The sequence below is a fragment of the Xenopus laevis genome, chromosome 5L (genome assembly GCF_017654675.1).
Source record: "Xenopus laevis strain J_2021 chromosome 5L, Xenopus_laevis_v10.1, whole genome shotgun sequence".
NCBI classification, from domain to species: Eukaryota; Metazoa; Chordata; class Amphibia; order Anura; family Pipidae; genus Xenopus; species Xenopus laevis.
This window is the reverse complement of record NC_054379.1, coordinates 91,568,421-91,592,861: the sequence shown is the minus strand read 5'-3', so window position 1 is coordinate 91,592,861 and position 24,441 is coordinate 91,568,421. Positions and strand designations below refer to the sequence as shown.

At 38.3% G+C, this 24,441-nt stretch overlaps 2 protein-coding genes across 16 annotated transcripts in view; one reads left to right on the top strand and one right to left on the bottom strand.

Annotated features, from left to right (window-relative positions):
- The first annotated feature begins 4,542 nt into the window (after positions 1-4,542).
- On the top strand, positions 4,543-11,381 carry prss35.L (serine protease 35 L homeolog). The gene is made up of 2 exons (XM_018263438.2): positions 4,543-4,864; positions 7,748-11,381. Exon 2 carries the CDS (start codon positions 7,767-7,769, stop codon positions 9,021-9,023), a length of 1,257 nt encoding a protein of 418 aa, XP_018118927.1. The 5' UTR covers positions 4,543-4,864; positions 7,748-7,766; the 3' UTR covers positions 9,024-11,381.
- A 3,779-nt stretch (positions 11,382-15,160) lies between these two features.
- The window catches only part of snap91.L (synaptosome associated protein 91kDa L homeolog), a 63,764-nt gene continuing 54,483 nt past the window's right edge, over positions 15,161-24,441 (bottom strand). For 13 of the 15 annotated variants that reach the window (XM_041563045.1, XM_018263428.2, XM_041563046.1 and 10 more), the window contains 7 exons: positions 21,975-22,124; positions 20,702-20,732; positions 19,774-19,885; positions 18,944-19,027; positions 17,950-18,054; positions 17,758-17,859; positions 15,161-16,506 (listed from right to left, as the gene is read on the bottom strand). In XM_041563045.1, coding sequence (XP_041418979.1) covers positions 17,767-17,859; positions 17,950-18,054; positions 18,944-19,027; positions 19,774-19,885; positions 20,702-20,732; positions 21,975-22,124 — 575 coding nt within the window. In that variant the 3' untranslated portion in view covers positions 15,161-16,506; positions 17,758-17,766. The remainder of the gene's footprint in view (positions 16,507-17,757; positions 17,860-17,949; positions 18,055-18,943; positions 19,028-19,773; positions 19,886-20,701; positions 20,733-21,974; positions 22,125-24,441) is intronic. The other 2 variants (XM_018263431.2, XM_018263437.2) reach the window with 1 other exon arrangement.

Sequence of the window (24,441 nt, the reverse complement as noted above, 5' to 3'; positions counted from 1 at the left end):
GCAGTATCATCATGGTCTTCCTGGCTGCATGTTCTAAATGTTATCTACTAATACAGAGACTGTGCAGAGTGACCCTACACAGGGTTAATCAAACCATAACATATTTAAGGAAGTGTAATGAGTGGCCGCCCAGTAGAAAATAAAATCCTATTCCACGGTTGCTTGACTTCCATTGCAGTGTGCTTTTTTCTGTGCTCCTTTATACCTGGATTCTAGGAACAAGGCACATTACAAAAGCCTATTTAGAAATGATCTGCAAAGTAGGTCTACATGGAAGATGCTTATAATGAAGAATTAAAGTTTTTAAACTTCCCTTTGCTTATTTTTCAGATGGCTCTGAATAGTCAGCTTTGTGCTTGCCCAAAAGACTTGCATGCTGAGCCCTTAACCAAAGCCTTGGAAAGTTTCAGATAAATGTGCAGGCTGTCCTGTGAGTTATGAAAGACCCCTTGGGTCACTCACAAAAGCGCTTTTCTAAATTAGCCATGCTTTGATGCGAACTGAGAAAAATCAAATAATTTTACCAGCCTGCAGGTTCTAAAATGAATTCTTGGTAGAGCTCACTGGCCTGCAGTCTCCTCTGTAATTACAGAGAAACATACAATTTGCACATGAGGAGCTTGGTTGGAGCTGCACTGACCTTGATCTTTACACAGTTAAAGTGTTTAAGGAGAAGTAGAAATTATCATATAAATATAGAGACATAAAGGCCTGGCCGTCTAAAATTTTGGAAGCACATTGCAGAACGCATCCAAGGTTTCATCTGCAGTTCCTTTTGGAAACGAAGTGAACAAACACTAGGAAATATGCAAAAGAAATTAAGATTGTTGGCAGCCGGCAATGCAGTATGACAGCTCCAGTTTGTCTTGTCCATAACAAAGAATTAGTATGGGGGACAGAAAATACAAAGCAAAATTAACCCCAAATTTATTATCCTGAATCATACTTTTTTCTATCTGTATTTGAAAACGGAACTCTAAAAAATAGGAGGCAGAGCATATGGCAGATGTGAAATTGCTGGAAATAGGTGAGTGCAGGAAAAGAGCAAGAACATGGATTAAATACAGGGATTGGCCATTATAACTTCTGCACACTGCAGCAATTATGCCATACAGTAAGGGTTACCTATTGTTGGGTGAATGTAATGTACAAAATGAATCATCTGCTGATTAAAGCACTTGAGTTCACGTGAGGATATCATTCAAAACAAGTCTGTGTCACCTCATTGTACCCATCAGCTACACAGAAGAGCCCTGAGAAAAGAAACTAGAAGCATATACAGGTACGGGATCCATTAGCCGGAAACCCTTTATCCAGAAAGCTCATACTTACAGGAAGGCTGCCTCCATTAGACTCCATGTTGTCCAAATAATCCATATTTTTAAAAATGATTTCCTTTTCCTCTGTAATAATAAAACAGTACCTTGTATTGATCAAAACTAAGATATAATGAATCCTTGTTGGAAACAAAACCAGCCTATAGGCTGTATTTAATGTTTACATGATTTTCTAGTAAATCTAAGGTATGAAGATCCAAATTACAGAAAGATCCCTTTCCATCTAAATATTCAGAAAGGGTTTTTTTTACAGTGAGAGCTGTGAAGATGTGGAATTCTCTCCTTGAATCAATTGTACAGGCTGATACATTAGATAGCTTTAAGAAGGGGATGGATGGCTTTTTAGCAAGTGAGGGAATACAGGATTTTGGAAGATAGCTCATAGTACAAGTTGATCCACGGACTAATCTGATTGCCATTTTGGAGTCTTTGGAATTTTTTCCCCCTCTGACTCAAATTTGAGGCTTCAAATGGTTTTTTTTTGCCTCCCTCTTGATCATCTAGCAGTTAGGCAGGTTATATATATAGGGGCAAATTTACTAACACTGGCGAAAATTCGCTAGCGAAGGAGATAGACTGTAGCGCTACTTGGCGAATGGACGTAACTACGCTAATTAACTAAAATATGGATTTTACTGAACGTTACCTCTAGCGCCAGACTTGCCTTCGCCACCTCAGACCAGGTGAAGTGCAATAGAGTAGATAGGAGTTCCTCAAAAAAAAAAGTCCCGAAAAACGCTGGAGTCTTTTACTTTTTACAGGGTGATAGGCTGAAAAATAAATCTTTTAAATTTTTTTTATTAAGGTTCCCTGGCCTTGTGTAGTGTAATGTAGTTGCTGCAGCAGAAACGCCCATAGTACTTTAACTGCACGCCGTATGCTAATTAGCCAACGCTAGGATTACTTCGAACTGCTGAGCATATTTTCGTTAGCGCAACATCGCAATCGTTTGGTACCCTGTACGCAACTTCTGATCTTCGCGAATTATCGTTGACCAGGCGAATTTATCCCTGGCGAAGTGTTGCGATGTGCGCAAAGCCGGCGATTTTTTTAAAAGGTTGAATTTGATGGATGTATGTCTTTTTTCAACCTAACTTACTATGTTACTTTGAATCTGAAAACCCCCAGGTCCCGAACATTCTGGATAATAGATCTCGTACCTGTTCAAGTCTATACAAATTACAAAGTTGTGATTTTCAGCCATTTTCACAGGACTCATACGTAAAATAAGCTGCTTCAAAAAAAAAAAATATATATATATATACTATAGGGTTAAATGAAGTTAGTCCTCGCTATGTTGATTGGGATCATCCTGTCTCACATTAGGCATCACAATTCATCTCACTGGTGTTGTGTTTGGTTGAGATCAGGTCTCTGTGTTGGCCAGACAAGTTCTTCCACTCCCATCTCAGCAATCCTAATGTGTTTGGGCCATGCTTAGTTTACAATTGTGAAAGAGACCTTTTCTGTTTTACAGTGATTATACCAGCAGCCATAAATCATGCCTGTAACATACCTGTATTTTATGTCTTTTCTGTACGAATGTTGATTCTTACCTTGCCGTGTGCGCCACCATTTTCTTGCTCTAAAGAATGTTCAGTGATGAACTAGACAAGGCACACTCACCCTTAGGGCAAATTTACTAAACGTCGAATTGACTAATGTATTTTTGCCAGCGTGAGTTCATTTCGGTACTTCGCTGAATTACTAATGGGCGTTAGCGAAAGAGACTGACGCTGGTGCTCATTTGCACTCAATTGCCAGGTGAAGTTGCGCTCTGGTGAAGGGACGTAACTGCACAAATTCACTAAGATGCGCATTTTACTGAACGTTACCTCTTGCGCCAGACTTGTCTTCACCACCTCAGACCAGGCGAAGTGCAATAGAGTAGATAGGACTTCCTAAAAATTTAGTTGATAATTATTCTAAGTCCCAAAAAACACTGACGTCTTTTACTTTTTTCAGGGTGATAGGTTGCAAAAGAGCGTAAAACTTTTTTGGGGTAACCGGCTTCCCCCCTTACATTTCCTAACATATGGAACATAAACTATACACTGGGCTCATGTATAGGGCAATATAACAACTCTATTTTATTTATTAAGGTTTCCCAGGCTTGTGTAATGTAATGTATTTGCTACAACATATACGTCCATTCAACTTTAACTTCCCGCCGTATGCAAATTAGCCAACGCTAGCACAACTTTGCTCTGCTTGGCGAATTAACGCTAGCGCAACTTCATCAGAGCTCTGCGCCCTGGACGTAACTTCGCATGTTAGTGAATTAGCATTGTCTGAGCGAATTTTCGCCTGGCGAAGTGTTGCGCTGGCTGCGAAGCCTTGTGAATTTTCGCTGCTTAGTAGATTTTCCCCTTAGGGTTGCCACCTCAACCCTTTAAAACTGAACACATATGGAAATCTCCCTACCGCCTACACACCCACTATTACATTTTATAAAATGTTTCTGTTACTTGCTCCATCATACAGAGCTTTTGTGCTGAGCCCTTGCGAACCCTTAACCATACCTATTTATTTTCTTCTGGAACAGTGTGTGATTTTTCTTTTTTATTAGCTTTACAAAGTAGTGTTGTAGTTCAGTTATGTTAAGTATCTATCTGATTATACAGGGGAGTGTGTAAACACTTACTATATATTTATATGTATGTATATAAAATAAAAAGGATATGATGGTGCAATACCAGAGCAGATGGGAGACGTCTGTGCTCCACCCTGTGATGGGACTGTGTTTCGCTCTGGCTCTGACTCCAAAGCATGGAAATGTCACAGGGGCTACTTTTAGCTCAAATGTTTAATGTGAATGTTTCAGAGAACGGCAGTCTGTAATTAGAGCTGTTAGGTGCGAATGGAATTACAGGATGCACAAGGAAGAATGCTAACAAGCCTAGAGGAAAATGGCAATTCAGCCAAGTATGGCCCTGCTCTCAGGATTGGCAAATGATGACCAGCAATAAAGAAGGAATTGGAGGAAGCAAATATTTAGCACAAAAAGACTCTGCTGCCAAACTCCTAGATCACTACATACAGCTACCAGCTTCTTCTTTGTTGCTGTTTTTGCTTTTTCCATGCTAGTAGAGAGACGTGTAAGGAGTATTTAGAGCCGGAGTACGTCCTCTGCTGGTGATGGAGGAGACTGAGCAAAGCATACTCTGCATTCATTCTATCCCACAAAAGCAGTTTCATCATCCCACTTCTCTGAATGATGTGCTTTCTGCAGCCTGATCTATACTGCATTCTGCATACACCCCCTCCTTCTATTTTCCTTTGCTCAAATGTCAGTGCCCTGCCAGAGTAGGGAGACTCAGTATTGTCTTGTTTCTCCTCCTCTCTCTCTCTCACATTCCCTGCCCTCCTATTGCCCCCCTCCCATGCACGTCCCTCCTTTCCCTGCATCAGTTGGAGGTGCACTGAGCTCTGCTGCTACCTTCAGGGTAGGAGCTCATGTCTCTCCCTTCTACAAGGAGCTGTGATTTAAGACAGGGACTGCTTTAAGAAAAGTCATTCTTCAACAGGTAAGTCCTTCTCCTGTAACAATGAGTTAGTGCCAGTAGATGGAGCGCAGACCCATCACCTGTTGCTTGTAAAGCCACTTTATGCCAAGGCAGTAAGAAGCAGAAGGGTATGCACCTGATGGCCTCCAATGCAAGAGCAGGGTATCCTCTCATTTTAATAGAAGGATCTGACAAAGCCTTGGCTTTATAAGGGACATGTCATAAGTGTTAGTTAAATTTCCCATACAGGATAATCTGTTTAGGATTAAATAAAGACAATTTATTTATAAGATTTAGCAGTGTTTGTAGCCAAAAAGGGGCAGTTTGTAATGATTTGGGCTTTAGATAAGACATGGTAAAGAGTGTAGTAATTGAGAATGCTTTTATATGTAATAACTGACAGACTATTTTACCCTGCTCAGTGAGCTGTATGTACATCAGGTAGGTTGTTGTTTAATAGGCTATAAACCCATCATATGCAAATAGCTTCAAGTCTCATTTACAGTTTTTATTCTTTAAACGGGTTGTTCACCTTCCAGACACTTTTTTTCAGTTCAGCTGATTTCAGATTGTTCCCCAGAAATAAAGACTTGTTTCAATTACTTTCCATCTTTTATTTTTTACCATTTTTCCCAAATCCAAGTTTAAAGTTTGACGTTCGTGTCTCTGGTGTTTGAGTCTGGCAGCTCAGTAATTCAGGGGCAGACAATGAACTGTTACAATTTTGCAACATTTACTTGATACATTTAGTCGATACATTTAGTTGATACATTTTCAGCAGCATCTGTGGAGTATTTGCAATTATTGTATACATTCGACCAGCTGCCTTTAATGAAACACAGAGATTCTGCTCAGCAGGGACAAAGATAAGAAATGTATCAATTAAATGTATCAATTTAGAACATTTGAAGAGTCTGCGACCCCCCCTCCCAGAGCTGCTTTGGAAGGTGAAAACTCAAACTTTACACTTCAATATTAGAAAAACAGTCACACAGAAAATAATTGGAAAAAGTCTTTATTTCCAGCGAACAATCTGAAACCAACTGTACTGAAAGAAGTGTTGTAAGGTTAAGCATTTAAATAAAATTGCCTGTGAGTGTGCCGAATGGGCAATATGGCTCAAATATTTCTAAATGAGCCTTGTGTCTTTTGGCAACACCCCTGTTTGCTATTGTTTCTTCCTCTAACTCTATGGGCATGCACACACTAGCCTTTTGGGGGCACATCTGTTGCAGGGTATGTGACAGGGCCCATACATTATATGCCAGAGCTGGTTGGCTTATCAGGTGCTGCTAGATGCACTTGGTTCCAAATGTATGCCTGACATGGGCAACATGAGGCAGATACCTGCCTTTATGTATAGTTTATATGTATATTTTATAGCCCTTTGTTTGCTGTATACTGGCACCAAAAGACAACTGAAGCTCTGCATACCTTCCTTATGTCTGTCACTCTAGACAGTAAATATTGCAAGGGTGTATGACCCTAAAAGCCCATAAACTTCCCATTTAACATTAGAAATAAAATAGAAGGTGTCAGACATTATCAGCAATAGTGCATAAACCCTGTGTTTTACATAGTAGTAGATAAGCCCCCAGTAGGACAAGCACCATGCAGTGTGTGCCAGTGGAACCCAGCTGTTATAATACTATATCCTCTTATCTAGATCATACCAGTCAGATTCAGTCAGTTCTGCCAGACTGTACTGTCTGTGGACTTGCCTTAAAGGCAGAAAGATTAAATATATATATACATATATATATATATATACATATATATATATATATACATATATATATATATATACATATATATATATATATATATATATATATATATATATATATATATATATATATATATACTGTATATTTCCAAGCCTTTTCTGCCACCTGCTGGATTCACTGAACATGACTGTGCATATCTGCACTTAAGATTTCAGCAGCTATAACCCTTCATTCATAGACAAATCCAGCATTCCAAAAACTATTTTAGTAATGATCCTCTACTGAAATCTTTTAATGGGACAATATACTTATTTGTCATTAATACACAGGCAACAATCCCTGCATCTAGAAGATTGTTACTCCATTATCTGGTATATTTATTCTCTTTATTATGTGGAGTTTGGACATTAGAAGATTCATATAAAAAAAGGTGTAAGACAGAACTTTTCTGACCTACAAGTCAGATCGCAGTGCGAGATGGAATGTATCACTTAGTTTTGTAGCCCAAATCATGAATTACCAGCACTTGTCATTTTCAGCTTAGGGCATTATTGATGGTAGTTCTAAACTACATGTCACATCTGCCTCCCAGAAATGCAAATAAAAACGGGTATTTGGGCTAAGCAAAGCAATGTAAATCAAAATAAAATTGCTACTTTTTCCACGTGACATATTGCTCTTCAGGTGCATAGTGAGATCTTTTTACGAATATTCCCAGAACATTCTGCTACAGCTTAAGGGTAGTGTTGTTCATATCCAAAACATATTAATCAGTGTAAAAAAGCAGTGTAACATGTAATTTCTAGTCTGACCCATTGGTTGAGCATCTGAATGCATCTGATCTAACTGAAAACACAAGATCATGGTCAGATGAAGATGTAATAGATTTATATCCAGCAAACACTTTCCGGGTTGACTTCTGTTATGCCAAAACATAATTATTGTAAGACCTACTCTGATGACATTAGTCATTTTAACAGTGGATCAGCCTAAATGACACAGGTACACACTCAAGACCCAGATGTATGATTTTCTTAAACATACAACCTTAATTCTGGTTATTATTTGGATTTATGAAATACAATTTGTAACTTGTATCCATGGAATACAAAACTTGTAAATGTATTAGTGGTTCAAGATGTAGACCCTACTAAAATTTTCCTCTTTCATGTTCTAGGTAAAGACAGTTGGATGAAATGGATACCCTACAGCTTGTGCTCGTGTTCGTCTCCATTGTGGCATCGCCTATTTGTCAAGCAGATGAAATGGATCAGGACTATACGTGGCACATAAAGAAAATACCTCACATTGTTAGTTCCAATATTGTAAATCTCAAAAATCCCTCGTATGAAGCAGAACTTCAGCTGGAGCTGAATGGAACATGTGGAATTGAATGCCAGAGGAACTTACCCTCACCCAGCCTAGCTGACCTTGAGGAGTACCTTTCCTATGAGACAATATTTGACAATGGCACACGCACAATGACAAGAGTTAATGTCCAAGATTGGCACCCCGAAACGGAAACAGGAAACAATAAACCAAAGCACTCACGCAGAAAGAGACAGATATATGGCACTGACAGTAGGTTCAGTATATCTGATAAGCATTTCATGACCAATTACCCATTTAGCACAGCAGTGAAGTTGTCTTCAGGGTGTAGTGGCATTCTTATTTCACCCAAGCATGCTTTAACAGCTGCTCACTGCATCCACGACGGCAAGGACTACATCAAAACTGCCAAGAAGCTACGTGTTGGCCTTCTTAAGATCAGATCCAAGAGTGGTGGCAAACGCCGCAGGGGATCGAAAAGGGCAAGAGAAGATGCATCAGAAGACTCTCCAAAGAAAGACGGTAGAAAACAAAGGCGAAAGTCAGTTCAAAAACGATCAGCAGCAGAAGAGCAGACAAACAAACTTTCTGGGAAAGAAAGAGGGTCGGGAGCTGGGAAACCATCATTCCAGTGGACAAGGGTGAAGGCCATTCAGATCCCCAAAGGATGGTTCAGGGATGTGTCTCACAACATGAGCCTTGATTATGACTATGCTGTTCTAGAACTCAAGCGCCCACACAAAAAGAAATACATGGAGCTTGGCATTAGCCCAGAAGCGGAAAAAATGCCAGGAAGCATGATGCACTTTTCAGGTTTTGATGAAGATAGGCCAGGGCAGCTGGTGTACCGTTTCTGTAGTGTTTCAGAAGAGTCTAAAGACCTATTCTATCAGTATTGTGATGCAGATCCTGGTTCCAGTGGATCTGGCATTTACATCAGGCTTAAGGAAGCCAACAAAAAGAAATGGAGGAGGAAGATAATTGCCATCTATTCAGGACATCAGTGGGTAGATGTTAACAACCAACAGCTGGATTACAATGTAGCTGTCAGAATAACTCCCCTCAAATATGCTCAAATATGTTATTGGATACACGGCAACCATGAAAACTGCAAACAAGGCTGATCTAATTTGGAAGGAGGTCAACCCCCCACCCCCCTCCAATCAATCCAAAGAGAGCGGCTTAAAAAATATTCTGCAACGAGGACAGCCAATGGGAATATGATGCTGAAAAAACTCAACTACTGTCATCATATACAAACTGCTAGTTGGACCAGAAATAGATCATAATGGTATAAACAGTTCTTGAAGAAAGTGTTTACAATTCAATAAGGTAATTAAAGAAAACAGTTCAGGAAATGTGATTCCAAAGCAATATGGGGTTCCACGGCAACATGTCGTTCCAGAGGAGTTCTGAAAGTAAATTTATCATTTCCAACATGGCAATTCCACGCTATCAACTGAAGAGCAAGTAACCAATGTTATATGACATAACTGTTTAGCTGCAAAACATCAGTTAAGTCATGGGTAGAGGTAATACTGTATTTCAAATAATAATTACAAAGTATAGCAAATGAAAGGCTAATATGCTGTATGCTTGCTCACTTCTCCCAACTTTGTAGGGCACTGCAGCTTATGGGATGCACTGATTTCACTGTGCACTCTTGGGCAGGTGTACTGTTTGCCAGAGGCCTTAACATTGTAGCCTATAAAAGCATTGCTATATTGTACATTTCTTGTCATTCTTTTCTTAAAATACTTACCATGAAGTATCTGGCAGTGTTGGACTGGGCCTTTTAGGGGCCACCAGAGAAGCTGACATCAAGGGCCCCCTCTCATAAAAATTAGATGTTGACAATGTAATAGGTGTTATACTGTATAAACCTAGAGTAGAAATAAGAAAGGGCTGATGGGAATTGTCCTTGGCTAAAGGACTCTCTTTGCTGTAAAACATATATTATAGGGATGAAAATATTAGGAAGAAACAGACATAACAATACATTTATCTAGACTGAACTCCCCCACATAAATAAATAATACATTACCAATGCTAAAAGAGCAGAAATATTTTTAAGTTGCAGTTTGGATTTCTCTGAAAGAAAAAAGATGATCTCAAGTAAAAGATGGGTGATTATTGCATGTTATTCTTCTAGCTAATATATTTACTTTCCTTTTTCTTTGTCACATAGACTGTATAATAAAGACTGATGTTTTTAAGCAGAACCAACCTTTTTAATAGTGAAGAAGGACAATGCCAAGCTATGAGGTCTTGCAGGATTCAGCATGTGGCAGGTCCATTTTTATTCAGGAACCTTCAGCCTAGTTTTGTTTGGGCTGACACTGCTTGTATATCCCTGGCCCACAGGTCTTGGTATCTCTAGTTTCATTGCAGAGTGGGTGTCTCTCAGTGCTCATAAAGGCAAGCTTCACTTTTGCGACAGCATGAGATGAATAAGAATATTTATGGGATAACATCACAGTGCGGAAGAGGATCCTCATTAAGGTTTCAGACTACGAAAAGAATTGCTTCTACACTGTCTAACCATGCAGATTGGTGCTAGATCAACCACTGGGGCGGTCCCACCATGGGATTATCATCTAAACCCCAACATTGCCTTCCCATAGGCACATCAACAAAGGAAACTCAGGAAAAGACTCCCAAATCCAGTTTAATATAGAGCCTAGGTGACTTTGCTCCCAGGGCGGCTAATAGTGGCTGGACCCTTGAGTGTAGTTGTAGCTCTCCTTCCGAGTACTGTTTTGCACCACTGAAATCTCGTCTCAGATTAAGTTAAGTAGTATGTTAGCCGCCTCCCCCTTATTTATTTTGTTCTTTTTTTACTTTTATTTACGCTCTCATTTCATCTATGGATGCCACAAGGTTTCTTCAGGGATCGCAATACCTTTAAACTGCTTTAATGACAATTACTGATCAGAAAGCATTTGTTTCAGTACAATTAGCTGTGTTACATACACACTTATAGCTGCCATATTGCTTTTTTCTAAGTGTACTTACATATCTAGATCCAAAGACAATCAGTCTTTTGACCTTCTGCATGAAACAAATACCTAAAATGTGGCCGCTCTTCCATCCATTATTTCACTCGTATGATTTCTTTTATGAAAGGCTTTGTGTTTTATAATGTAAAATGTGCGAAAAGCAGACACATACAATTCTATAATCATTTTGTATCTATGAAAAGAAATGGTTACGGTGCTAACTAGGTATAACCATTTCAATGAACAGTTCCTCTTAATTGGTTAGACGATGTTAGATATCAGGAAACCTGGTCAGAAATAAATGGCTGAAGCCTTTGTGTATATGTTACATATGCTTGTCAATGGCACAAAGTCCAGTGCTCACTAACTGTTAATTAGTCATCGGGTTGTGTTCATTCGATATCTGATTGGTAATAATTGGTAATGACTTCAGATTTAATTTATTGTACTGTACAGCAGCCGTTAAATAATAAAGATGAGTGAACAAACTTGCTCCATTTTGTCTGTCTACTTTGAAGAAAGAACTGTAGTTTTATAACCAATTGTAATTTTATAGCTAATCTAATAATGACTTTACAGAGCCTATGGTAATATTTACTGGGGTTTATTGTTGTGTAAATATATATATATATATATATATATATTAATAAGGATAAGTCACAGAGAAGTTCCATGACCATAAAAGGTTGTGGAACTCCAAGGTGACATCTAATACCCTCATATTTTCCAACAGGGGGTACATTATTTATTACAGGTATAAGAACGGTTATCCGGAAACCCATTATCCAGAAAGCTCCAAATTACGGAAAGGTTGTCTCCCATAGACTCCATTATATTATTATTTTCTCTGTAATAATAAAACAGCACCTTGTACTTGATCCAAGCTAAGGTATAATTAATCCTTATTGGAAGCAAAACCAGGTTATTGGGTTTACTTAATATTTACATGATTTTCTGGTAGACTTGAGGTATGAAGATCCAAATTACAGAAAGATACGTTATCCAGAAACCCCCAGGTCCTGAGCATTCTGGATAACAAGACCCATACTTGTATAATATATAAGTTTCAGTGAGTCATGTGACACATCTTACATCCCTGAGCACAGATTATAACCGATGACATCACTAAGCATCATTTATAAGGATATCATTTACAGGATATTCATGGCTCTTGTGTATAATGGAGAGAGAGAGATGACTGCCTTGCCTTGTGATTTTGGATCAAAAGCTCAAGTAAATCATTACAGCTCACGTTTGTTGTATTTTCCTACAACAGATAGACAGACTCACTATATTCCCACTCATCTAAATACCTCTGTATAACAACCTTGGATTCCTTGAACAGTTACTTATAGCTCTGTGGGAACAAACTAATGTTTAAACTAAATTTCCTTGAACATTCCATATAAATGAAGATAATTCCAGGTTAGGAAATGTGTGTGGCTATAGAATGGACAAAGTTGAGACCAGATTTGCAAAAACTAGCAAGTTGTTCCCACTAAAACACTGTACAGAAGCTAGCAAATAAATGTTGCTGTGCTGATATCTTTAATAGACACCGGTCCTCAGCTGCCCTTTGCCATTCCACCATTTTTGATGATTATGTTTCTGTTTAATACATTTGCCCTTCACCTTCAAGGCAGCTATTGTTCATGCCTAGTTCTCCTCAGAAATCTAGGGCTAGAGAAGAAGCAAGGAAAAAACATGAGGCGTCAAGAGAAGAACTGTTATTGAAGTGGCTCCATGCCCCAAAGCCATGAAGGATTTTGTTCTACTTTAAAACCTTTAATCTTCCTTCTTATCCATCTGCTTAGCTTGACCACACACCATAATACTCCATGTTTCTTTGTTATAATTTAGGGAATAAGGGTTCTCCATTCATTTTTAATTCTTAAGTCACACATTGGGTTGATAAGTCGCAGCTGAATGTGCAAGTGTAGTTTTGCAATAGTAGATTTCCTTAATGACACAGGCTTCGGAAAGTTCCAAGGAACGAAGTTAGGGACATGATGTTTGGCACGCAGCAGGTAAAGGTTTAATCCTGTTCTACCATAGATTTCAGACTAGTGCATAAAACAATTACATATAGCAAACAGGCATTTATGGCATTTAATGGAATTCAGTTCACAGGTAGCTAAGTCTTTCTGGTCTCTAGAAAGTATTTCTAACTTTGGCTATGAAAGAACCTAAAGAGAAGATTATTCTTCACAGTAGCTGACCTCAAACAGATGTGTTATGAAAGCGCAGAGAGAGAAACATGGACAAATATAGACTCAAAGGCACCCAGGAATAGTTTCAAATGTCTTTTTATTGCACCATATATGTCTTTTCTGGGACAAATATAGTGCAAGAATAACCATCTCCTGCACCCATTAAATGATCTATTCCTTCTGAATATCCCATTATGCATTTCATTGCAAGCCCTTACCACGGGTCTAGTCTTCTCTCAAATTCACAAAACCCACAAACCTTTACTGATATTATTACTGCTTTTACGTAATGATTTTTGCACTCCAGCCTTTTTAAAGGAACAGTAACACCAAAATTAAAATATAATGCATTGTTGCAATACAATGGTAAATGTTATGCGTTTGCTTTAGAATGACAACAATAATTTATGTAAATAGGCTACTGTGGAACCATGGGGGCAGCCATTCAAGATAAAATTGAAGAAAAGACAGAGGCTACTTAGCAAATAAGAGATAAGCCCTGTAATAGAATACAATGGGACTCTACAGAGTACATCTGTTATCTTCTACGTAATCTGTGCTTTGAATTGCGGCCCCCATGGTTACACAACAGTTTGTTTATATAAACTATAATAGTCTTTCTGAAGCAAACACACCAGTTGTACCAGTGCAGGGAAACTCTGTACACTGTACTGTATCACTTTAAAACACTAATTTAATTTGATATTGTACGAACAGTTCCTCTTATTCCATGCATCCAGTTAAGGGCAGAGACATATGTGGAGATTCGGGGAGATAACTTGCCCAGCGACAAATCGCCTCTTCTTCAGGCGACTAATCTCCCGAAATCGCCGGCGGGATGGCACTCCTTGTGAGGCAACTTTGGAAAACTAAGTGCTCCGAGTGCCATTCTGGCAGCGATTTAGATTCTAGCCGGCGGGAAGGCAGTTCGGGGAGATTAGTCATCTGAAGAAGAGGTGATTTATCGCCAGGCGAACGAATCTCCCCGAATCTCCACGTGTCTCTGCCCTAATTGTGTAAGCTCTTTATGTTTCTTGCTAATGCAACTGTTTATCCATCATTAAACTAAGAATATATTACCTGTAATATATACTTGCAGTGGAACCTGACTGATGTTGATGCTCTCACTATATATGATGCTGATGATAGCTAAACATGAACTTTACTCTAAATATGGGTGCAATATTCTGTACATAGTACCATTCATACGTGAATAGAAGGGACATGTTGAAATGGACACTGCAATGAAACAGAATCTTTCTTGGAGTCATATTAACTTCTATCATCGGCCTGGGACAAATATTACATAATGTCTTGACATACCAACTGCAAACACATTGGCTTTTACATTCGACAGATAGAAGGCCTTTTTAGGCGTTTCAGCAGCATTCTATAGCCATTATTCACCTTATAACCAGTGAGGTTGGATGTAATTATAAGGTTGGTAGTAGCTGAGCAGACGCTACAAAAAAGATAGCAATGTGTAAATCTGATGTTTATTACTGTTGTTGAGTGCCCATAATTATTCATTTTTCTTCTGTTGGTTGATCAACTACTTATCACTTTTCCATAAAAGTCTTAAAAGAACAGTAACACCAAAAATTAAAGTGTTTAAAAGGAATGACAATATAATGTACTGTTGCTCTGCACTGATAAAACAGGCGTGTTTGCTTCAAAAACACAACTATAGTTTATATAAACAAGCTGCTGTGTAGACATAGGGGCAGCCATTCAAGCACAGGATACACAGTTGATAACAGATACATTCTGAAGAATCCCATTGTATACTACAAAGATTATCTGTTTTCTGCTATGTATCCTGTTCTCCTTTTCAGCTTGGCTGCCCCCATGGATTCACAAAAGCTTGTTTATATAAAGAATTGTTGAGTTTCTGAAGCAAATACACCCGTTGTACCAGTGCAGGGCAAAACTACATGATGTTGTCATTATTTTAAAACACTTTCATTTTGGTCTTACTGTTCCTTTAAATAAAACAGCTTAAATGTCACCTCTTCAGTTGAGCAGAACCAGAGAGACAGAACATGAGTGTGATTGCTTTAGTTCAGGTGTTTATTGCATCTCACAGGGCATACATGCACTGGGTCTTTAAACCAGGATACAAGGGAAAGCCATTTTGAAATTGATTTTAAATACTCCCCTCCCCCCATTTAGAGTTTATGTTTTCCCCACAGTAAATTCAGTTACAACCATTGATTAAATAGTTAATTTTGAAAGACAACAGGTGAACATCCTCCCTATCTGACATAATTCTACATAGAGCTGCCAAGCCACTTGTAACACTGATCAACAGTGACCTTTTTCTTTGCGCCGAAACCGGAAGCCAAGCCATCAGCACAAAATGGGATGAGAGTGTGTGTGAACAGAAAGCCAAGTTTGCACAATATGCACAGTAAAGGGCGCAACTCGCACTCACAAACAGTACAAAAATCAGAGAAGGACGGGGGATGGGGACATTATGAAAACAACACAAACCAAACACACAAATTAAGTGACTTTACAATAAAACTAATAATGATTAAAAAAAATAATAAAACAAATACTGCGGCTGACTACGGATACTACAAGCTGAATTACAAACGTAAAGTATGCCTGCTGCTGCTGCTTCATACTCCAGCGAGAGCACATTTAACCCATTAACTGCTTGATAGCCCAACAGGGAAGAGCAAAATGAACAAAAATTTGAAAAATATTAAAATATATATATAACTTTTTAAATAATAAATGATAATCCTGATTTTGTTCTGATATATCATTTCCTTTTAGATATGTTCACTTTCAGAGCTCTATATGGGGTCTATTTTGTAAATATATTACTTAAAACTATAAATATTTAAACATGTACAGTATTACAAAAGAAAAAACTATACCCCCCCAAATTGAAATTCCTGTGGGTAGGTCACAAGCAAACGCACACACACGCACACAAAACGGGTTTGTATTGGAGCGTTTTCCTGCATCACACAATATTTTATAACAGAGAGAATGATAGAGGGGTTGTTTAAACATTATGTACATTGTAACCTTCAATACACAGACACATTGCACCAGACAGCTCAGCATTCAATACAGTAGCTGCATATCCTGTTCCCAGCAGAGATAATTAAACTCACTAAAAGGAATGCGCAAGGTACATCCAGTGGTAGAAACGGGCAAACAGAGTGAACCCAAATGCACAAAAAATGATATTCAGCAGCAGAGAAGGACTTAGGTAATACAAATGACTAATGTTTACTTTCACGGCTGTGCTACACATTTCAGAAGAGAGAAAAATCTAAGCACTGGGTTTGGTACTGGTGGCTCATTTAGAAACCCTGAGCAGCAGTCGGTTCTTCATAGGCTCCAGACTCACATTTTCTTGTCACAAAAAAAAATAGCATCTGTGTGAGAAAAGGAAAAGAAAATATATTCAAAAAATGGTTGATTGACATTGCAAGAGAGATGGAGAGCGGTGGGGCAGCAAGGTTGGTATAAGGAATTTTTAGATTCTAAAAGAGGAATTTGTGGGCATAATGTGACTAAATTAAATACATTTTTGTACATTCTTTTTTTATTTTTAAATTGCAGTTCTTTATGGCTTGGGCTGTACTTTTACATGCTAAGTGCTTAGGATTGCCTCCAATAAGGATTCATTATATCTTAGCTGGCATCAAGTACAAGGTACGGTTTAATTATTACAGAAAAAAAGGGAAATCGTTTTTGAAATTTGAATTATTTAATTAAAATGGAGTCTATGGGAGATGCCCTTCCGTAATTCAGAGCTTTCAGGATAACAGGTTTCTGGACCCATAACTTTAATACACATTTCTGAGAATCATGTGACACCACAAAGAACTAATAACATCCCTAAGGACTATTTAGAAGGACATGTTTTACAGGTAATTCATGGCAGGTTATACAGGGAAACCCGTTGTCCTGAAAGTTCTAAATTACAAGAAGGCCATCTCCCACAGAGTCCATTTGAAGCAAATAATTCTAATGTTTAAAAATGATTTCCTTTTTGTCTGTAATAATAAACAGTACCTTGTACTTGATGGTAACTAAGATGCATGGAACCATATTGGTGGCAAAACAATCCTACTGGGTTTATGTCATGCTTAAATGATATTTAGCGACTTAAGGTATGGAAAGATCCCTTATCTGGAAACCCTCAGGCCATAAGCATTCCAGATAACACATCCTAAACGGATATGGAAGTTGAAAAAATTCTCAGAAAGTGTATATATGAGGGGATATATGCCACTATGTATACTGTATGTTGTACATACAGAACTACATTTTCTCCTGTTTGTTCCCATATGGATTTGATTAGGCTCATTATATATTCACAAATTATTTTCTCATTACATAAAAGAAATCCCTTATACACTAATTAAGGGCATTTTAGGGAAAGTTTTAGGGAAATATGTAATTGCCATTGTAGTCTCTTTGCCCATCGACGTGAAAATCTCAGACCTCAGGGGCTCTAATTATAATTTTCACCATCAAACTACCTGTGCAATGCTCAGTGAACCTAATATCTGCCACTGGCTGTCAAACCCTCTGTATACTGGTGAACAAGTGCATTGTTCTGTGGAAAAAAATTGTTCCCCCAGTTCTGTATAACATGTAACTCAAATACATTAGCCTACCTTAAATGATTACAAGAAATCTTTGATGTTGAGATCTGCTAATGGATCCTTTGATGGGGGTTTCTTGGGACTTTGAGAAGCAGGAGAAGGACTTGGTGAAAGCTAGAAGAGAGCACATAATTATGTATTTTATCTCACAGATCTAACACATTGAAGCATCACATGCACTGAATGGAAGAGTGAGAAACATACTGGTGCACCGGGAACAGCAGCTCCACCAAATGACGGTCTTATCATAGGCTGACCATACATCATTGGCTGCTGGGGCATCATTGGCGCCCCTGTTCCAGATGAAGCCTGAAGGCACAGAAAAAAAGGCACGTTGTGAAAAACATGCCTGAATACTTCCTTAGGAAGAGCTATGATTTAAAGGGGAACTAAAGTCTAAAATAGAATAATGCTAGAAATGCTGTATATTTTATACTACATATAAACATGAACTTACTGCACCAGAAGCCTAATTAAACAAATGATTTATGCTTTCAAAGTTGGCCACAGGAGGTCACCATCGTGTAACTTTGTTAACAATCTTTGCAAGTCCAAGACTACACACATGCTCAGTGTGGTCTGGGCTGCTGTTGGGAGTTTAAGCTTAGGGATCAAAACAGCACAAGTCAAATAATATCTGCCATAGTTAATAAGTTAATACAGCAAGACTGATTAATAATTAGAATATGCAGAATGCACTGGGTCTGCGGATACGAATCTCTACACGGCCGCCGGCTGCTCTACAGGGGAACAAACTAAGCTGCTCGAGTTCTGGGAAGTAAGGTGGAGGGAGGTCCCCTCTGCCGTTTGAAAGTATGATGGTTTCCCTGCAGAACAGTTAGGGACCGCCTGAAGTTTACTGTCCTCAGCAGTCAGAGCAAGTAAATCAAGGGGGAATTTCACTGCATACATTCAGGTTTTTAATAAAAACGTTGCAAGTATATTGGAGGTAGATTTCTTTTTCATTAAAGATATTAAAAATTGGATTTTATTTTTTTGCTTTTACATCCCCTTTAAAGCATTCCTTGTTGATTCATACAGCACATCCTTATGATAGGAAAATTGTTATGTTATAATGCACAGCTGGCTTTTAAGGCATAAATATAGATTTAGTAAAGAGATGTAGCACATAGACAAAAAACAATGGATAATTTGAACTTTAGACAAAGACTTATGACAAGGATAAGGGTACACGTACCAGACCAAGCCCTGCAACTGGCTGTGCACTGGGTGAAGCACTTGCTGCTGGGGGGACACCACTCACAGGAGGAGCAGATCCTTGCTAGAACCAGAAATGTAAAAAGTTGTTATATCATCTGGAAAACAGTTTGATCCAGAACACTTTTATTTTTAATTTGTAAATTTACATTTATTCATTTTCCCAATGCCCTTTTGTAATCCACACTAGGAACATCTAAATGACAGGGTTGCCCTGTTGTCATTACAAAGTAGCAGACGAGTCACATATATTATTTTTTATTGTAATGTTCCAAAAATTTGTCTCTTAGATCTTCTAACCAAACACTGACACTATAGCACAATCATAGTGTAACAATAGCTAATAATTTACTGCAGGTTTACGGTATGTCTGCCACATGGAGGAACATACTGGCAATGGCAAAAATAACACTGGGGGGGCAGATTTATCAAGGGTCGAATTTCAAAGTGATAAATACTTTGACCATCGAATGGCTTTACTTCGACTACGAAGTCAAGGTTTTTTTCACCGAATTTGACAGTTTTGCGGTCGAAGTAAAATCGTTCGATCGAATGATGAAATATATAAATAGAAAATTGCCATTTTAAAATATATGGGCCACCCTGGGATCATAAGATTCACAGTGCACACAAATTATCCAAACAAACCATACATGTTAGGTCACATGAACCAATTAACAGACAGAGTTCCACAAAGTAAATGACATACTGTTACATAATTCACAACTAAACCTTTTAGCTATTTAACAAGCTAATTACTTTTGCCAAATGAAAACATTCAGCATGGGCTAAATGACAAAGATTACTTACCATAGAGGAACTTGATGGGCTACCAGTTGACCATGTGGCTGGCGCTACCTTTGGTTGCCAATTGGCACCTCCAGTCAACTTCTTCTCTCCAGCATTCCACTGAAGATCACCTCTAGATAGGTCGCAGAATAAAAATCAATCAGCAAAAGAGAACTTTTGTACAGGGAATTGTCACCTTTAACATTCTATAAGAAAATTAATAGAGTTTGCATTTAAATAATATTTGTAATCGCACCAGCCAATCGGATCAGTGATATGCAAATGAAGGAGGCATGCACAGTAAAGAATGACACCTGCACTTCCTTTGGATGTGATTCCTCTAAGCAGGGTTTATTTAAATGGAAACATCTATTTATTTCAATATAATGTTTTAAAGGTGAACATCCCCTTTCAGTTTCAGATTCAGAATCGTGTAATCATTGAACAAATCTCTAACAAATGGTATAAAATTCAAATACTGTGAATGGATTGGTTGTCAAAACACACTATCATTAAAAACAATAATAAAATATTTACATTGAAGAATTGCAAAACAAGACAAGACTAGATTCATACAATGATACTGTATGATGCCCTCTGAAGCACTCTGAAGCACTGTATGAAGCACTCTGGCCAGGTTAGCCATAAGAAGATATAGAACAGCACAATGTGCAGCAATACATAAAACAATATACAATACAATATACTTGAAAAAAATTAAACAGGCAAACGGAGACAAACTATGTGTCTCAAACTGGGTGTGCACAGTCACAAATGTAGGCATAGTTAAAGACGAACAGTGGCCAAACAAGGTGTTTTGGCTTTTTAAACTGTCTGTGTGTGGGTCAGAATCAGAAGAAAAGCATGTGTTTTCAAGCTAAATTATTTGTTTACACCACAATTTATTGCAAAAGAAGACAATACATTGAATGGTCTAGAAATCACTTACTTTTTAACTGTGGTCCCAGAAATCCCAAGATCTGGAAAAGAAGTAAACCATAGTTACATTCTGTTGTGCTACGGCAGTAGAGAGGTTTTAGCCAAAAGACTGACAATGCCTCATCAGCTCCCAATATAATATCATGTATACTATAAAGAAACATAAGACAAAACAATAGACTGTAAATTGCTTATATCATGTATGTAACAGCAACTGGCATTAGATTTTCAGAAGGTATTTAGTAAACTGCAGTAGAAAATATGTAGCAAAGCACAAATGGAGCAATATTCTAGGTGTTTTTTCTGTACCATAAAATAAAATTGTCTCTAAATATTATTGTGCAAGCTGCTGCTATTCATTGCACTTACATTTATTATATTATCCTTATGCCTAAATATCAAGTGTGAAAATGGTCCATCCCCTTGCACTGCTCCAGCCATTGTAGAAACTTCTCTCACAGGACAATAGTTTCCAAACACACCGGTCCTATAGGCCAGCCAGGCAAACAACAAGCACCTGAGACAGTAATAGCCCCCAGCCCCAGATAAATGTATAGCTACATCCATAAAAACATACTGGAGCGTGTTATTCATTTACCAGTTGGTAACCATTGATGTACACTAGGGGGCACAAATAGCACTTGCTTTTGCTTGCCTCACTCAATAATTTCTCATGTTTCAAAAAAAATGCTGCGCTTTTATTAGAGGTGGAGAATGCCTTGTATTACACATAAGGTTGCCACCTGGACGGTATTTTACCGGCCTGGTCGGTAAAAATTATGGTTAATCCCAATGTTATTAATAGGGAAAAGAGATAAATATATAGGAAGGCCGGTATTTTTTTCCAGAAAAGGTGTCAACCCTAATTACAGAAGCAAAATAGTTGCTGGCTCCAAGCTGCACAGAAATTATATTCCATATACGCTCATAGTTAAAAGTCTACTGGATCAACACTAAATGGAATATAATCTATACATGGTTTCAGATCTGTTACTAGAGTAAGGCAGACGAGGCGCCTAGGGCACAAAGCTTGGGGGCGCCAGGCACGTACCTCATAAGCAGTCTACCCCTAGTCTGCCACTGAAAAAGTTAAGCGTGTGCAGTTCTCTGATGTCATGTGCAACGTGTCCTCGTTTGTGCACATGGCTGCTCAGGGGCACGACGTGGCCGGCCAGTCGCCTCAGGCCCGGCACTGTATGTTTTTTTTTCTTTCAACATAGCAGCATAGAAAGCAAAGGCAGACAACATATATTGAAGGCTCAGAACGAGGCCAGATTACTTACTGCCTACTAAACTTGCAAGAGAAGAATCCAGATCACTTCCAAGACCTTTGCCTGCTGCTGCAGAATTCCCTGCTGATGTGATTGAAGATGATAGTGGATGGGATGTGGGGGTCATGGTTGGTATGAGAAGGTCTTCTAAACCATCAAACACTTCAGAGCACAGGAGAGAACAAGAATTAAAGGACTGAATATTAACAACACAAGTGTACAGAATATGCAAAGTGTCACTACCTCATAGACTATCCTGACTTCATTTAATCTAATTGACTATAAGAAATATACAACAGAATTTTAAAGCTGCACAGTCCTATAATGGAATGTTTTAATAGAAATATATAAGTATAATCTAATTGGATGAGTGGAAAACCTCTCTCACCCTGTAACGGACTTGACCTGGGTGTAAAAACCCCAGGTCCGACACTTAAACGTAGAGTTCAAATGAAAGTCGCTGATGAACAATGGGAAAAACACTCACCCAAAGTCTTGAGTGGTCCAGGTGCATCGCCCCGAACCCGTAGCAGGGGGTGTGTGTACTTTCAAGTATAAGGAAATCGGCAAGCACTTCCGGACGCCACTTCAGATAGATAAAATTCAACTTTTATTTCAAATGCATTAAAACCATAATGTCCTGACGCGTTTCGTATCTATGGGATACGTAATCATAGGCGTAGCGCATAGATACGAAACGCGTCAGGACATTATGGTTTTAATGCATTTGAAATAAAAGTTGAATTTTATCTATCTGAAGTGGCGTCCGGAAGTGCTTGCCGATTTCCTTATACTTGAAACTATAAGAAATATATCATACCTCAAGGGATTTGTTTATGTACATCATCATAAAGGCAAAGGTGAGCTGATATACAGGTTGCTCTCACATAAAACATATTTGTTTAGATTAAAATCTGCTTGCAGTTTAGTGTGCAATTCCATGGCAGCTAGAGGGAGCCATTTAGCTCTTCATTTGTTTGTCAAGGGTCTTTATTCTGATAACAGGAGAAAAGTAATTACCAACTTATTGCTCATGTGTAATATTAAACCGGCATGATTTTCTCTCTTTACTAGAACTGGAATCTGTTTTATACTTGAAATTCTCCCTTCTGTACCTTGGGAAAAGCACTATTGCACAATTGCACTATTGCACAAGTGCACTATTGCAAAGCTTGCCTGGTACTGCAAAACCATCACAATTTGTAATAAAAGTTTGTATGTAAAAGAACTGTAAACCTAAAAATATCATTCTGACTGATGAAAGGAAATGTAATTCTTAGCAACTACCCAATATCCTGTACAGTAAACATGTTCAGTTGGTTTAAAGTTATTAGTAAATGGAATTTGAAATGGTTAACTCTTGAAACATTATACAAGAAAACAATTCTACTTCAGCCAAGACTACATTTTCTACACTGAACTGCATGCTACGGCATGCTACAACTGGCTTCTGCTATATTATTTCAATAGCCACAACCAGCAAGAATCAGAAAGGGAATATATTCTTAATAGATCTACCCTTATTATGTATTTTAGATTTGCTGCACCAACAAATAGAAAGTTCATGATACCTAACTGAGATTGGTAATTTGTGGTATGTCTTCACCTGCACTCATTACTTGAAACCACAAAAGTATATCCAAGAATACAAAAGTTCAGTTAAGTAATCTACTAATTTCCTTACAAGCTCATATTAGTCCTCTGGCAGTGAGATACAACTTGCAGCCCTCCAGCTGTTGTTGCATACAACTCCATGTATTTGAGAGCTGCACTTCAAGAACACATAAAAAATGCATAGTATGCTGGACATTATTGTTGTCCTATGCCAATATGTTATTAAAGGTATACTGTCACCAGAAAACATGTTTTTTTTCAAAACGCACCAGTTAATAGTGCTACTCCATCAGACCTCTGCACTGAAATCCATTTATCAAAAGAACAAACAGATTTTTCAATTTTGAAATCTGACATGGGGCTAGACATTTTGTCAATTTCCCAGCTGCCCCTGGTCATGTGACTTGTGCCTGCACTTTATGAGAGAAATGCTTTCTGGCAGGCTGCTGTTTTTCCTTCTCAATGTAACTGAAGAGTCTCAGTGGGACATGGGTTTTTACTATTGAGTGTTGTTCTTAGATCTACCAAGCAGTTGTTATCTTGTGTTAGGGAGCTGATATCTGGTTACCTTCCTATTGTTCTTTTGTTTAGCTGCTGGGGGGGGGAGGGAGGGGGTGATATCACTCCAACTTGCAGTACAGCAGTAAAGAGTGATTGAAGTTTATCAGAGCACAAGTCACATGACTTGGGGCCGCTGGGAAATTGACAATATGTCTAGCCCCATGTCAGATTTCAAAATTGAATATAAAAAAATCTGTTAGTGATCAATATAACATAGCAGCATGCAGTAACACAGCAAGTGAATCTGTACATAAAAATGAAAAGGTGCAGCTCCTTGTGCGGTTATCTATAGATCAGTGCAAGA

What these genes read in the sequence shown, in the direction of transcription:
- prss35.L (XM_018263438.2), top strand. Translation starts at nt 7,767, where the DNA reads ATGGATACCCTACAGCTTGTGCTCGTGTTCGTCTCCATTGTGGCATCG.